At 41.5% G+C, this 16,569-nt stretch overlaps 1 protein-coding gene across 2 annotated transcripts; it reads left to right on the top strand.

Annotated features, from left to right (window-relative positions):
* The first annotated feature begins 1,178 nt into the window (after positions 1 to 1,178).
* Positions 1,179 to 14,063, top strand: LOC147260153 (somatomedin-B and thrombospondin type-1 domain-containing protein). Of its 2 annotated transcripts, none has more exons than XM_086205362.1 (5): positions 1,179 to 1,639; positions 9,544 to 9,729; positions 10,729 to 10,819; positions 12,280 to 12,438; positions 12,736 to 14,063. In XM_086205362.1, the coding sequence occupies exons 1-5, from the start codon at positions 1,390 to 1,392 to the stop codon at positions 12,839 to 12,841; spliced, it is 792 nt and encodes a 263-aa protein (XP_086061488.1). In that variant the 5' UTR covers positions 1,179 to 1,389; the 3' UTR covers positions 12,842 to 14,063. The 2 variants fall into 2 exon arrangements, with proteins under 2 accessions (XP_086061488.1, XP_086061489.1); XM_086205363.1 differs by having other exon boundaries at positions 9,547 to 9,729.
* Positions 14,064 to 16,569: the final 2,506 nt, after the last annotated feature.

Here is a 16,569-nt window from a genome sequence, read left to right on the forward strand (position 1 = left end):
CTCTTCTCTTCTCTTCTCTTCTCTTCTCTTCTCTTCTCTTCTCTTCTCTTCTCTTCTGATCAACAGAGGATTATTGGCTCTTGACCTTTGAACCCAGTGGAAGTCTAGTGACACCTGGCCAAAAAATCCTCTGAACCACAAGGGGGAGCTGTTGTCAGAGCCTCAAACATCTGTGAATATCTTCTTTGGCACGCACACACCAGTGATGAGGGAGACGTCCTCTCTCCTCATATTTGCACAATAGGGGTTTATGAGAAGTGTCACCAATCTTCCTTCATCCTGTCATCATCATCACTGCCCCCTCTCCAGCTTTCCAGTCTCCCAGCTGCTGGAGAAAGGTTTGATCCAAAACTGTCTAAAGCTCTCTCATCAGTCTCAAAGTCATCAAGCGCACGGCCCAGGCTTTGAGATCATCTTTTAACTCAGGAAAAGATGGGACTCGCCGTCTTTTAATGCTATTTTGGATGTATAACGGCTCTGATTAGATTACCAGACAAAGGAAGTAACTGATATACTTTTACTTAGGAGTATTTTATTACAGGTTACTGCCTTAAATAAAGAGAAAGACCCTTATTTCGTCATTTCGAATAATGCGGATCATTAGAGCTTATTTTTTTCCCTCAGTCCCTGTGCGCTTTTACAGTATCCGCCCATATCGCTCAGCTTCTCCCCCAGCTCATTCAGAACCAGTGAAGGGTGAGTAACGTTATTGTTCTCCAGGCTTTCTCTCAATAAAGTGAACGTTCTCTGCAATGACTGGAGATCATTTGGTTTCTGCGGCTCGAACTGGAACTTTCCACATTAACTCGCTGAACCTCGCGCTTTTCATGAGAGATATCTTCTATCTCCTATTGGATCTAAAGCAGCTGCACCGCTGTCCGAGGTGCTGAACGAAATTTAAAAAATGGTGTAAACACGTTTAGATTAGTTTTCATGTGTTGCACACAAATCTTTCGACACATTTGCCTTTTCACTTGTTGGAAGCTGTTTTTGAGTTAGTTATTATTTTTATTTTGTCCATTGAAGGTGGAACGTCACCATGAATGCCACTTTCCCTAAATGTTTTGTTTATCTTAGCAGTCGTGGTGGTCCAAAGAGAGAGAGAGAGGGGGGGGGGGGGGGTTGGTACTGAAAGTCTTTCCTAATAACCAGTAGTAGCTGTAAGGGGCGGTGTCCGACGGGCGGATAGAGGAGAGCTGGTGCGCACACGGGCTCCACTTTTACGCATCAATGCCCTATGAAGGTGTCACTGCTAAAGAGATCTATTTTTCCTCATCAGGATACCATGATACGTTTGGGCGTGATATAAATAGAAACTACATTTCAGTTTAAGCGCCATCCCGAGCGAAGTCTACATTAGCGGTGTGTTTGCGTACGAACATTTTCGTCATGGGGATGCATGGATGGAGCTCAGCGCGTCTGGGGTTTGTCGTTTGTGGATATTTGGCGTTCCTCTTTGGGGTGATTGTTCCTCAGGTCGAAGCGGGCTGCAGAGAGAGAGAGAACCCGAACTGCTGCACCGGACGAAATAACGAATGTTTCGAGTACACGAAGAGAAAATCAGTGTGCTACTGTGATACGTACTGTCAGAAAACCAGAGACTGCTGTGAGGATTATCAGAGTGTGTGCCAGATATCTGGTGAGTTGTTTCCTACATCACTGACATGTCACATAACTTCGGTTAATTTGACCTTTCCCGACTTGAATGAGTGTTTTTGTTGATTCAAAATCTGTCTTTTTCAATAGTTTTGGTTGTTCTTTGTTCAGTTAGTGCCAGGTATGGCTGGCATTGAGGTGACAATGAGACAGAGTACACATAGCAGTCTCTACTGCACCCATTATGGCTGTTTGTTTTAAGTTACAAGCCACGCTGGGGGCGCTGGGAAGGGATATCAACAAGCCTCATAGTGTATTTAAGTAACATGTAAGTAACAGCAACAAAGTTTGTAAGTTTGACCTTTGACCTTCACATCAAAGCTTTAAAATGCACAGCCTAGACATTTGTAGGTTGCAGTTACAGTCGCAAATCACCCAGACAGTTAAAGCAGGGAATAAATATTCTTTATATCAAGGCATCAACGTCAGGGATTTTCCACAAATTCTTTGAAATAGTTTGACCTCTGTCTAGAAGTTCCTCTCATCATGCTGGCTGATGCTATATATGGAGAAATGAGGGAATGGACACCATGGGAACAGACTGCCAAAGATGGTTAGGATTACAGTGGAGCTGCGTGTGTCTGTGAGGTGACAGGAAACTCTCCAATTTGTACCTGAGGCAGTTCTTATGTTGAAACATCTCAAGTTCAATGAGGAGCGATTATCTGTATGTAGGTTTCTTGTCTTAAGTGCACACTAACAAGCACCTACTACCTTCTAAGAGCACTTAAAACAGTGCAGTGAACCCTCTATTTAGGCATGTTCAGTATATACACAGTCAACCTTTGATTGGTCGCTGTATCCGTGCGGTGACGTGAATGCGCGGGCTCATCCAGACTTGAGTCTATCACTTAAAAGTGTGTACAAAAGTCTGGTAAGAAGCGGTAAACACTTGATCACTTGTTTAAAGCAAAGACAGATGACATCCGTTCATCACTCAGCGCGACAAACTCACTGCAGTCATCGTCAAAAAATTCACACTTCAGCTCCTTTACTTTTATCAACCTTCACCAAAGCATAACACTTCATTGAATCGACATTTGGATACAATTTTTATTTGGATTTGTTGTCTTTAAAGTTGCAAGCTTCATCTCACACGATACAAAGTCTGCTTTTTATTTGTATTAATCAAGTCTGCTTTCATTTAGCGGTTTAATATGGTGACAATAAAATGTGCTCTTATTTTGGTTTAACCAGTGCTCAGTCTATAATCCATGTAAAACTTTAACTGGGTTAGAGCAACTTGAAGTTAAACTGTAATGGAAAAAGTATATGTTACACACATAGAATTGGAATCTCTAGTATATGGGTTAAAGTATACAAAAACATCAATACTGCCTTTAAATATGCTTTAAAATAACTTTTAAAACATAAATTGACACACATGTTGCTATGGGCAACTAAGACTCTAAATCTTTCTTTGTTTTTTTTCAATCACTATTCAGTCAAACATTTTTAGAGGCATCATTCATTATCTCATGGTGGATCCCATGTATCTCTTGATCCAGACCATGTGTCTGTGCAGCTGAAACATAACGGAATAAGCACAAGAAAGCAGACCTCAGGTCAGTGTTGAGTCATCACTGCTCAACAGCAGCTGGTCCCTCGCAGGTCAGCCAGCGGCTGCCATGCATCGGTTCACTCACCTGTCAGACAAGCATTTGTGCTGCACGGACCTCATGTGGCACTCTGATGGGTCAGCAGTGATGACGTGACAGTGCAGAGAAAAGCAGATCTGTCGTGTAGGACAGGCTTCTCTACAAAATGACTGTAGACGCACGAACGAGCATGACTATGTTCATGTCATCTACAGTTCGGTAGGTTTTATTTTATGAGTACAAGAAGAAGATCAATTGGACAGTCTTTGTCGAGACGTGGCGGTGGAGAAAAAGAGAGAGAAAGAATAGAGGGGACTGTTGCAGATTACGTTTGTCTTAACTTATTACGTGATATGAGACCTCTGAGTTTGAGTGAGTTTCAAAGAGACTCTGAGAGCCATGATGTCATCATTGGATTTTCAACTGCAAATGCTTTAAGAGATGCCTAAGAGTTTTGAAAGGTAGCTAGTTGCCTTTCACAGGATTGTTGTGTCGATGCAGGCGGTGGAGTAGCTGCCTGGTGTTTTATTATATACAGTATTACTGATACGTGTCTTGTCTTTGATGGGGAGATGTGAACCTAAACCGTGACCTTTTAATCCTGGTTGGATCGATGAGTCTTGTGTGATAAACATCTTAGCTTCCTCCCTCTGCAACCTGAGCATCTCTACAGTATAAACATAACACGGAGCTTGAGGCTCAGCTCTGTTCCATCTAAACACCCGCATGTTTCCTCACCTGCGATAGACTGGGACTAGACTTATCTGATCCTGAACCTGTTGCTCTGCGAAGCATCGAGTAGTCTGTCTGCGTTCTGTCTATCACGGTCTGTAATTAACTCGTGTCAGCTGCCGCCAAGCAAAGGGTTTGGAGTGGGTGATATCAGAAGAGAGACAGGATACTTGCAGCTATTGGACGCAAACACTTACAGCTCTTCAGGATGTGGTTCTCTTCTCTCCAGAGATGTTGTTAAAATGACATGGCATCTAATATTTCACAGCAACAGATGAAATGACACAAGTCAGATTGTATCTCTGCTAGAAGCTACAGGCTAACAACTTCGAACAAGAAGAGTTCTTATTAATCAGTTGGGGGGGGGGGATTCAGAGGAGAACCAGTCACTGTAACACATCATGCATTAATTGCCTCATATTGCTTCAGTGCAGAGGCTTGGTAGCAGGCATTGTCTTATTTTGTTCAGAAAATAAAGGACATTTCTGCTTGTGATTTTCACATCACTACTCTTTTTTTTTTTTTTTTTTTAATATTCCACATTTTCCTTGGAATTTTTCCCATTCAAAGTCAAATCAGAAGTTCAGAAATCATCTTAAATTTTTCCAGGAATCTCCATGGAAAACTTCAAGCCTTAAAATGTTCACAAACCTCATGACAGTTTCACATTATTTTTGTAAATCTCCTTATGTCTTTTTCATTTTTATTTTCATTTGGCCACTCGTCAAATATTTGCAGTGTTAAAATCAGCATTGCAGTGTAACATCAGAGTTTCAAGCTAACTTCATTGATTTATTTTTCAAGTTTATGTTACTTGGACAGTGCAAGTGAACATAGTACCAAGTCCACTCAAAACAGTTCTAAGTACTAGTGGTTCGAGAACAGAATTCACTATACTTGTCTTTCTTGTGTTTATTGGCTAATTTTACAGATATTTGTAGAATTGTAATACCGAAAATCCAAAATCCAAGTCGGTATTCATCTCCCTTGTTTTGAGTACTTTTGATACGTCTCATAATTTCCACCTGGGTTTCGCAGCAGGCCTTTAATTGCTGATTCCTCTTCATAGATATCATGTGTCCACAGGTGGGTGGATGGATGGGAGCTGCCTCTCTGCTGTCCTGTGGTGCCTGGTAGTTCTCACTTCAGCAGGAAGACATAGATCCTCTCTCTCATATACACCAGGGGTTTGCTCACCAGTCATCTGGCTCATCAGCAGGCACTTGTTCTGCCCTTCCATTCCTCTTGGGTGCCGTATGTTGTCATGTTATGATGGTTGCTGCTTTCCCTGAAACTCCCTCTTACTTTCCATGAGTCCATGCGAATGTTTTTACCTACCAACGTTGAGACAAGCCAGCTGTGGTCATTTCAGGGACCAGCAGGTTAACGTCACTTTCTTCCGTGCTGCGCCACACGCACGACGATAGACGTGTCTGGATGTGCATCTGATATCCTTCATCTGGCTTTTCTACTCATGAGCAGAAAACTATGGCATTTGTATTTTCAAATTAACAGATGGATAGATTTATATGCAAATTAGAGAGCACTCGGAGTGCAGCGCATTCCAAGTTGAGTCAGACCAAGAGTGAACCCAGCAGTGATGGGTGGGCCCTTTCACCTCCACACATGTTGAACTGTTCTACAGGGCAACAGGCTAACAAGGCCTGATAATATTTGGATTTTGCATGAAGGAGAAGCCTAATGCCAGACCACCGCGTACACTGTGGTGCAAATATCACTTCCTGCATCCACAAGGTGGTGCAAGAGAACACATACTTAATTTTTTCTAGTTGCTGAACACCACGTGAGGCCAACAGTGTTATTCTGATGGAGGTTAATTAATATATGTCATATCAGGCTCACTTCTTAAATCCATTAGGTGGCGCTATGACTCGGACATACATGCTGTAGTTCTATTCTCTTCAAACGCTTGAAGTTTGGAAAGATCTGAACATGTAGAGCACAGTAACAACAGGTTTGAGTTCCATGATGGTTGAACAGCTACTGTAGCAGGAGAGCATCAAAGTGTAAGACAATATATAAAATAAAACAACCCCCATATGCTGTTGCCATCAGATGGTACTTTGACTTATTTGTTCCAAACTTTATGGATTCTTTGTGAAGCCATAGCTCACCTCGCCACCACGTTTGGTGAAAAATGGTCTGATATTTTTGCATGACCCCTCTAAAGAACTTTTGATTGACTTCTACAAGTGTTTAAAAAATGTTTTCATCGATTTGGAGGTGATGCAAAGCATAAAGTATTTATCACAATATTCAACTGCAGAAAGTTTTTTTTTTTTTTAGAAATGCCTTTTTGTTGAACAGAGAAATTGCAGGACCATTTATTCTGATTATTCTTGAAATATTTGATGTTTTTGGCAGACATGTACAACCTCTAAAAAAAAAAAAACAATTCAAATTGTATGCTTTTTCTTTTGATTTATATTCATTATCAACTACAATTTAAACCGTTAATCTGTCTCAGCTGTGTACGTGATGAATCCTTGTAATTAGTTGTTTTGTTTGGCTCCTCGTTTCAAGGTGCCAGGAAACATTTATGTCCTAACCTGTTATTACTCCCGTGTCCTTCAGCCTCATTAACAGGCTTATAGCTCTCGCTCGTGTTGCTGAACATGGCTTGTCTGATGGGACCAAAGCCCAGCTCTCTACATGGGAGGGAGGGTGGCGTGTGGAGGTCTTTTAGGTGCAATAGTTCCCCCTGGTGCAGCTGGACATCTGGGTCCTATCAGAGAGGGGGAGGTGTGAGGGGGGGAGGGGGGGGAGTTAAAAAAAGAGACTTAAAAAAGGGGACAGATGGAGAGAAAGAAAAAGGGAGAGCTCAGGACAAAGTGATAAAGAGAAAAAGAAGATAAAGGAAATTGGCAGGGTAAGTCTGAGAGCTCTTTTGTTATGAAACCCTAAAATGGAAGCAGAATTCAAGCAGAGGGAAAAAGAAAGCAAGGGGATGCTTATCTGAAAAGCGAGATAGCGCACTATTATCTCAGTGTGACAAGTGTGACTGGAGATTGGCTGACAAATCTGAAGACAAAAGTGCTGATGTTGGATACACATTCAGTGGTTTGGTTCATTTAATGGCATTTGTCTGAAGCTCTGCCAACTGCCAGGAGAATTAATAGGACTGTTTCCAAGCAAGCCCACATTACTCTCAATTAGTAGCAAAAACTATCCTTAATTATAGCTAATACAGGACTAATCTTCTAAATGTTACCCTGCTTGAACTTTTGCACCATCTATGGCTGATTTGGTTTGAAAGTTTGTGCGAAAAAAACAGATTTTTGAAATAAATCATAAAGGATTACTTTGAAGGGAAATTACTTCAGCAGACTGAAAAGCTAAAGTGCTGGCAATGCTGACAAGCACCATTTGTTTCCTGTATTGGGGTCAGGGGTCAGAGGTGGTGGCATGCTTTCCAACAAGGGACAGGGGACAACAGTGGCTGTAAGCTCTGTGGGTCAGTCTGTCAGCAGGGTTATCATGTGGGTGGTGGGATTGTCGCTCTGGTGGTACCAGAAAAAGAGCAGGGGGACCACCACAGTTTGGTAATTACCTTCTGACCTCTGGTGGCTTGGGCTGGTGGGCTGAGACTTCCACTGCTCAGCTCATAGTCCTATTTGTGTGTGCACCAGTGGTTATCAGGGGGATAATGGTCCTGTTTCCCCTTGGGTGCGGGAACTCACTGACCCTATCAGTTTCATTGCACACCCTTTACAGTAAAGACTTCAACAACTGCCCTGTAGTTTTCCCGTTGTGAGAACAGCAAAGTAAAAATGGGGCCTGTGTGTAGGTGAGCTGCCAAGATAGGTGTTAAATCAATGCTTCACCAGAAAAGTGGTCTACTCAGAAATGGGTGACTTGAGCTAACAAAGATGTTTTTTCCCTCTTGCATCATTTTTTTGTGACTCGATAGCACAGAAAGAGCCAGACACTTTAGGATGAAGCTTCTGGCGATTTACAGCTAAAAGCAGCTACAGATTAGCATTAGCAACTTAGTTCAATTGAATGAACAAGAAGCGTTACAGTTTGTTGGACAATGCCCTTGAGAGTTTGCCAACAGATATTTTGTGCAGTTTGGCTGTAATTTTCCTTCTGTAGATATTGGTAGCCATCAGTTGCCATTAGCTTCACGTTGAATAGATGTCGCTGAAAAGTAACATAGGAGGGAGAAAAAATGTTTGTGAGCTCAAGACATCTGTTTGTGAGTAATTAGCAAATACACTTTTTGGAAAAAGAATTATCGCTTTGACAAGAAGAGGTACAGGTTGTAAACTTTATTACACTAACAAATTCTTAAGAAAAATTTTCATGTCAGTCAACAGGTATCCATGGGGAAATGTGTGTTTTTGAGCGATGACTGAAAATAGAACCAGCCCAAATGGGTTGGTTTATCTGATTAAAAAAAAATTGTTTGCGATGTGTGTGCTGATCTGGGAAAGGCGGGTGTCAGGTGGGCAGCACTAATGTGCAGGAATGCAGAGATTCCACAGTGGCTTTGCGGATCGGCTGTGTCACTGAGACAGCCACCCCCCCCTCAAAAAACTGAACAAGACCATGGGAATGAACAGAACAGGCGGCACCTTGAAAGCTCTCTCTCCCTCTCGCTCTCCCTCTCTTTCTCTCTTTCTCCTGTTCACACACACACACACACACACACACACACACACACACACACACACACACACACACACACACACACAGACTTGCAGCATTGTGTTACTGGGTGAGTGTGTATTACGAAGACAGAGCGAGATAGAATAGATAGCGGGGAGGATTAGAGTCCGTTATGGTATATTTATCCTCTCGCTCCCTATAATTTCACCAGGAACTTCTAAGAGCTTAAAGCTGTGTGCACCTGCTCTCATTGTAAAGAGATGGTATTGTCGACACGAAAAGAACTCCACATCCCCAAATATCAGGCTCTATGAGAAAAGTAATGTGTGTGTCTGTTTATTAAGTATATTCTCCGTCTCTCCCCTTCTTTGTTTATGAAGTGTGCCCTTCCTCTGCAGAACATGGCTATTAAACGTCTGCCACTACTAAATCTCTGTGTTAGACAAGGCATGATTACTGTTGCAGACTCCTGGCTTTGATCAAAGCTGCCATAATACAACTTCCTCTCAGCTTGATGTAATTGACTACTGAATAGGAAGTCTGATTGCTGTGGTGTTTGCTTGCGTGCATGCATGTGTGTGTGTGTGTGTGTGTGTGTGTGTGTGTGTGTGTGTGTGGAGGGGGAGTGTTAAGGGAAACCAGAGGATGCAAAATTATCCTTCTATTTAAATGGCCCCTCACATGTGACCTGGGATGCAGACTTCCTGAGTCTGCGGTTTGCTGATCTGGCATTAGTAGATGGTAATGAACCAGTCACTTGTTAGTCACCCACTTAGCTTAGTCAACAACACTCATGTTGCTATAAAAGCCTTTCTCTAGGCGTTGCAGCTCTCAGTTTTATTTATAGGTGTACTTTTAGAGCCACCTCAGGGGTAGTTAATGCAAAACAATCGGCTGATCTTTGTATATATATCTGCTTCCCTAGCAGCCATTGACTGTGTGGTGGGACCGTGGGGTCCCTGGTCATCATGTACATCTCCATGTGGGGTTGGCAGTACAGAGAGGAGTCGCCAAGTGTCTGTTCCCCCTAGAAATGGAGGCACACCCTGTCCTGACCTCAAACAGCGTCGCGGATGCTTTGGAAACAATGCAGTGTGCAGCACTGCGAAAGGTGAGGGGACATTTTCTTCAGGCATGTGAATGTGTTTCTGTACGCAGGCCTTCTCAGAACATTGTTACATTTTAATGCGGCGTTACAATCTCTGGGGTGTCTTCAGATCAGTTTCAGCTTGACTGTCAGCGACACATCTGTTCATCTGAGGCCTTCATCTGCAGCTGTGCTATTTCAAACACCTCAGTTATGCATGTTGCATCACTTTCCCAGTAATCAAACACCACAACATAGATTAAGATTTCAATAAAGTGACTGTCAGAGAAAATTGAGTACCACTGCATGTTACATTCCAGTGAGTCATTTTTTTTACTGCATTCATTCATGAACTGATGAGGTGCTTCAGGGGGTTCGTTTGTTGAAAACTCTCAGTTTTGATAAGCAATTCTATATCTTTGGGTGAAAGCAAGGGTTTGACTTTAGCAAAGTTCCTTGTACAGAAAGCAGGTTTTAATGAACATATTAATAGGAGGGACAGTGAAGATTTTTGGTCAAAGATTACACCCTCTAGCAAAGGGCTCGACATTGTTTGAATGATCTGATTTAATATCAGTGTTTTCTGTTTTATTGGAGGAAATAAAATGACATTCATCTTTATCCTGTATCAATCTTACCAATGCCATCGAGATTGGTTGAAAGTAAAGCTGAATGTCATCAGTATAGCGGTGATGTGGTAGAGTGGAAGAGTCAAATAAGAATGGGACCCAGGATTGAACTCTGTGGAACTCAACATGTTATAGGAGCAGTTAAGGAATTAGAATTATCCAGGAAAAACTTAAACCTTTGTGTGGTTTATTATGATGTGAGAAATTATAGGATACCCAGCAACTGGCGCATTTGTTTGGTGCTTCTGTTAGGATGGAGTGACTAGTGGTGTCTACCAGAACCAGAACTGTATTTGGGACAGTTCGATCAAGGGCTATTGTTCATCAGTAGACTTATCTGACTTTCTGTATTTTTGCATTACCATCCTCTACCCCCCACAATCCTGACTTACAGAGGTGGCAAAGATCCTGCCTGACACTTTCAAAAGGAACTTCAAGGATCCTTGGAGACGACCACACATGCTGATGAAGGAGGAGAAGGCCAGGTACTGAGAGGTCACTTCCACACTGCAAACAAACAGGGGCTCACTGCTCAACATATCAGTCCGCTTTGTTATGTTTTGTTTTTTTGTTTTTTGTTTTGTACTGTCAAAATAGCCTTCATCTGTATTGGATGTAGGGAGGGTTTATTACAGCTAAACAGCTCCAGCTCCTAAGTACTAAATATTTTTTACATGGAGGCAAAGAATAGTTGTCCAAAACAGACTCCTCTCATATAACTATAATTTTAACCAGCAATATGCTCTTTTGCATCACCAGTAATCCTTTTATCTAAGACAACCTGATATCAGCTAACTTATTCCAGCATCACAACCCAAAGATGCATCGCAACCTCAGTAGCTCAGGTGTATTTTTCTCCAGTGCCTGTTGCCGGTATCATGTTTTTTCTCATTGAACTTTGTGCTCAAAATGATTAGAGAACACAGATGAAGGCTAGAGTTGCCATAGCACCAAGAGGCTTGAAATTGCTTTGACTGTGTAATATGAACACTGTCCTTGAATATGTGCATCATGAGCTGACCTTTACTGATAAATCCACCGTAATCCTTGAAAAAGGTACACCCGTCCTGCATAGATGTCATCATTAATCTGAAGTGATTGCAGATGTTCTCGGAGCTGGAAAAATTAGAGACCAGGGAATAAAGTCATGGCTAGTTTCCAGACAGCTCACAGCCTATCACGCTGATTAAAATTGAATTAGACGCCTGTGTTTTGTCTGAAACGCAGACAATCAGGGAATTGAAAGCACATTACTCATAAATAAAAGCATTCACAGATGAAGAAGATGAAGGATTCGAGCGATTTCACGCAGACATCTGGTGCACTGCTAGGAAAAAAGGAGTTAAAAATGACGTGAAATATATTTATTTATTATCTTTGGATTGGTTGTGTTTCTTTTGCTATCTCTCTGAAAGTGACATTTCAGATAAAATGTAAAAATACAATGCTCCTGCCAGAAAACTCAGTGATCAGGAAAGCAAGACTTTATAATCATCTCTTGTGCACAGACAGCACCATGTTGATATTAGGATTCTGCAGGTGAGCATGGCACTGCTGGATCATCTTCACATGAAGCAAATCCTGCCAGCTTGCTACGATGGCTGTTTGCAATCATCAGAGGAGAAGGAAAGAGGAAAGATGGCTCCCTTGGAGTGTTTACATGCTCCATGTCTTAATTTGAATTAATTCCACTCACCAGAGATGTTGGTTTTTGAAGTGACATATATGAATGAACAATATCAGCCCAATCTCAATTTGAAAGAAAAAACTATTTTGTGAGCTGCACCCATTACTTTTTTTTTATATATATAAAAGATTTTAGGTTATTCTTTGGCAATTGGACCTCTGCAACTTTGCCAGAGCTGTTGGTTCATATTCCAAACAAAACCATCCATCAACAATCTGTAACACTTTTCCTTTCTCTCAATTTTCTCTGTGCTTGCAGTTACTGTGTGTACTTGCGTGTGAAACAGGCCAGTGCAGCATGTAAACTCAAACTGTGGAGTGCTCATCTGGTGAGAGAGAGGCTGGTGTGTGCAGAGTGCCAGAGTGATGCAATGTCAAAATCAGACCGCTGTGGAGGAGACGGCCTGGAGGGCACCAGGTAAGCCCAACAAACCGAGGGAAGTTTTGCGTAGGAATGGACCGAGTGTAGAGGGCCTGTGTGTCTTTTGATTTGGCAGATGGCAGCGAAAAATAGTTATAAGATACATCAGAAATAATGATTATATCTCATAATAAAGGGAGCAACTTACCCAAAATTCATCATGAAATGCTTTGGATCTACAAGGATAACATTAAGAATTTGCTATGATAACAGGATGTTGAGGTAAATAAATGTCCAGATAAATAAATGATGTAATTCTTTGGATAGATAACATCTGCCAACCCCATTTCCTAGAACTTTCTGGGCTGCAGCTTCAGTGCCGGGCTGTCACGGTTCCTGGACTAGAGAGTCTTCCTCTTCAGGCTGCCGGTGTCCTCCCTACTCTGTGCTCTTTGTGTGATCTGCCATGCAACCTCCGCATATATCCATGTGAACCCTGCCAATCAAGCCAATCCCCTCAGATCCAGAATACTGGATGGGGTACTCAAGGAGATCAGCAGCATCCTGCCACTTTTTTTTTCTTTCACCTCATACTCTGTACTGTATTACCAAGCACACAGATATTCTTGCAATTAACTTCAGATTTTACTGCCACATTGTGTACTTTTTCCTCCTCCAAAGCACAGCATTATCTATATGCCTTTTTACCTCTTTGCTATCTACCTCCATCAATGCAAATAATGTATAAATATATAAATATATTATTTTGCTTTATATATTTTCTACTTTTGATTGTCATGTGTAATGCATTTGTGTCTATATCGCTATACTTATTGTATCCAGTGTTTTTTTTTGTTTTTTTTTTTTTACACCAAACTGCAGTTGCTGCATCCAGTTTAAGCCCCTGTCCAAAGGGTTCTAAATCAAAAGCTTAAACTGGTTCATCCAAGTTGCATCCATTACCTTGAGTCAAAATCTTAAAGTTGTGTCCTTTTCGCCTAAAACATTTTATCAGCAAGTGAGGTCAGCTATCAGATTTGACCCGTTGATATTCAGGTGCTTCGATTTGTGTCCTCTGCATGAAGGCCCCACTTTCAGGTCTTTTCCCCCTCTTATGGTTAAACGTGACTCACGGCTAAAATCTATCCATACTACAAAGCCATTCAAGCGAATTTCAATATGGTTCTCTCCATGTCTAAGATTTGAAGGAATTACTTGATAAAGAGATTTTCCCTCACTCTCTCAGTTTTATCAGCCAAGTTTCATCCAATATAAATATAGCAGTCATTCGTGTTACTCCCATTTTATTGATTAACAGAATCTCGTCTCAGCTTCTTGGACAGACACGTGTCTGCTGGCACTTCCTCTCTTCTCTTGTTTTCTCTCTCTACATGTTTTTCTCTTGAAGATTAACCACAGCACTACATTCTTGCCTTAAACAACAGTCAACTGGCTGAATACGCATTCCGACATTCACTTATACAGCTGGTTTAAGAAGAGGACAATTCTTTTTTTTTTTTTTTTTAAAGCGGCTTTTCTTAGTAAAAGCTTTCTTTTGCTATCCCCATGTCAGTGTCAATTTTTGTGTGATTATTTATTATAAAGCAAGTGATTTTATTAGTGCAGCACAGCATACTCTGTACACTGTCCATTTGTGAAAATAAACAGCTATACTGTTTCTCCCCCTCGTGTCATATTTTCATAGCGATGAACTTTGGATTCAGATCCACCTTAAAAGAACGTTATTTTTCATTCCTCACACGGGCCACCATTAGCATTGCTTGCTTTCCGCCCTCTGCAATTACTGCAGTGAGCAGAGTAAAGTATATCCCTCAGTTCGACCGGTGTTTACAGGTCACAGTTAAAAAAGAGTGAACATACATAACTCAATGCAAACATGTACTTATCAACTTATATTTGTTGCATTCTTGGCATTCTCTCGCGTGGTGTAAACGTGAATGACGACAAGGCAAATGACAACTTGTGTGTATAATCATGTTTTCGCACCACATTCTCTTACAATTTAGGGGTTGTGTTGTGACGTAACTGTCAGAGGTGATGTGTGGTCGCGCTAAAAATGATGCTTTTTTTGTTTTCCCAGTTCAGAGCAGCTCTGGAAAGACATCAAAATTTACAGCCAGTTTTCTTTCTCCTTTATGTGATATATGGAAAAATGAACAGTTAAGTGAACCTAGAGGAGGGTGTGACTGAACCTTGACTTTGAGCCTGGGAGTTGTTGATGAAGCTACTGCTCCTTGCCCATGCAGACAGTTTCCACACAGCTCCCTCCCACACATAAGTAGCAACAATTCAACCACAAGACAACTGTCATGTTCTCCTCACTATTGGACACAGTTGTACTGATTCTTATTTACTTGACATCAAGGACTGGGTAGAGATGGAGCAGAGTATACTTACATATTTGATCTGTTTTGACCTGAAACTGAGAAAAAAACAAAGCCTCAATTGTCTGTGCAAATGAAATGTTGAAACAGTGACAATTTCAACATGTGCCAAAAGGGGTTTGCAAACAATGAGTTTACCCAGATTTAATAACTCAGCTCTTTTCAAATAAATCCCTGAAATTTCAATGTGTTTCATCTCTGACACACTTGAACTTCACCTCCTCCATTAATTTCTCTATGCAGCTGCCCTCCCCCATTTTCTGCAATCCTCCCTCCCTCACAGCTCTTCACAGCTCCCTACTAAACTCCCCTCCGTCAGCACAACTCTTTATTTTCTCTTACTACAACAGTGGCAATAGAGTGCTGTCATCCTGACAGTCCATCCCCTCTGAAGCAGGCTTTACCCCCCTGGCTGCCCTGCCTCTGCTGCTAACCCACTTTCCAAAGGGCAGGAAGGCCCATCTCTGGCCCAGGGCCTGATGGGCTTCGACAGCAGTGTGTTCTGGGATTATGCCCGCTGAAAGGGGGGCATTCCAGCACCAGCGGCCTTTGTCACAGCATGGCCACTGTTTGCTTTTGACAAGACAGCTGTTCAAAGCCCTCCCGGCCCCCACCGATAGCGTCAAGGGAAGAAACCCAGGGCTGACTTCCGTTTATTGGTGGTGCTGGTGGGTGTGCAGTGCTGCCTCTACCTGTGGTCTCTGTGCATATGAACTTGGGAGAAACCTAGATGATAATTTAAACATATTTAAACATCATTATTATCACTTCACTTGGATGTTTATGTTATGCTCTATTGTACATACAGTTTTACATGAGACAGTTGCTTTCACATCTATCAGCTGAATATGGAAAGTTTCTCTCTGCACCATTCAGCAAATTTTTAAGCCACTTGTTGTCCATATAAGAAACCTCAGGTCTTAGAAAATCCTGAGATGTATGATATGATATACTTGATATGTATGATATACTTCAGGATTTGGTGCTACACCCTAACTAAACTAAACTATACTGATCATATATTAAATGCCACTCATTTAAATTCTGTTTAAAATGAACCGCAAGAAAACCTTAACTTTTTTGTTCAAGCAATATTTAGCATACACCAGAAATTTCAAAACAAGACTTTTCAGTCCAGACGTGTTTGGATCTCTCTCAGCTTGGGGCCCTGAGTAGTTGGTACCCCCATTTTCCACCCTGCATTGCCCCCCTGTTGAGTTTTGGGACGTGTGTACTGTAATTAACAAGTCATTCTAATGAGGGCTTGCTGCCTCTGCAAGAGCAGCTGCTCCGACACAGAAGAATGTTAATGAATAGATGAGTGGACACCAGGACCTGAGCTACACACAACACAGCTGGTACAGAGAACCTTGTATGATGATATTAAAATAATCTATCTTCCAAATGTTTTTTTATCAACAAAATTTATGTTCATAATTTGATATAAGATGGAAAGAGCAATGTGCAGCGTCATGTAGTCCATTTCAAGTGCTTTCGAGAGATAAATGAATATTTAGAATATAATCTAGTTCGTGTTATTCAAATCATTACAAGTCAACATGATCGTAATGTGCTTTGAGCAATTTGTGGCAAACACCGTGAGCAATTTCTGCAACTGCAGCGCTACCTTGTGGTAATAATGGCTTACTGCACCATTTATATGGAACACAAGAGAAGCCTACCTTGCCAAAGTTATGTCTTGGTTAGAATTTTAATGAAAGGTGACAATACCATTAACCATAAATAATCTTAATTATTCACTCAACATGTATTTTTTGATTCT

The sequence above is a fragment of the Aulostomus chinensis genome, chromosome 6 (genome assembly GCF_037954235.1).
Source record: "Aulostomus chinensis isolate RoL2024-O1b breed Wild chromosome 6, RoL_Achi_v1.0, whole genome shotgun sequence".
Taxonomy (NCBI): Eukaryota; Metazoa; Chordata; class Actinopteri; order Syngnathiformes; family Aulostomidae; genus Aulostomus; species Aulostomus chinensis.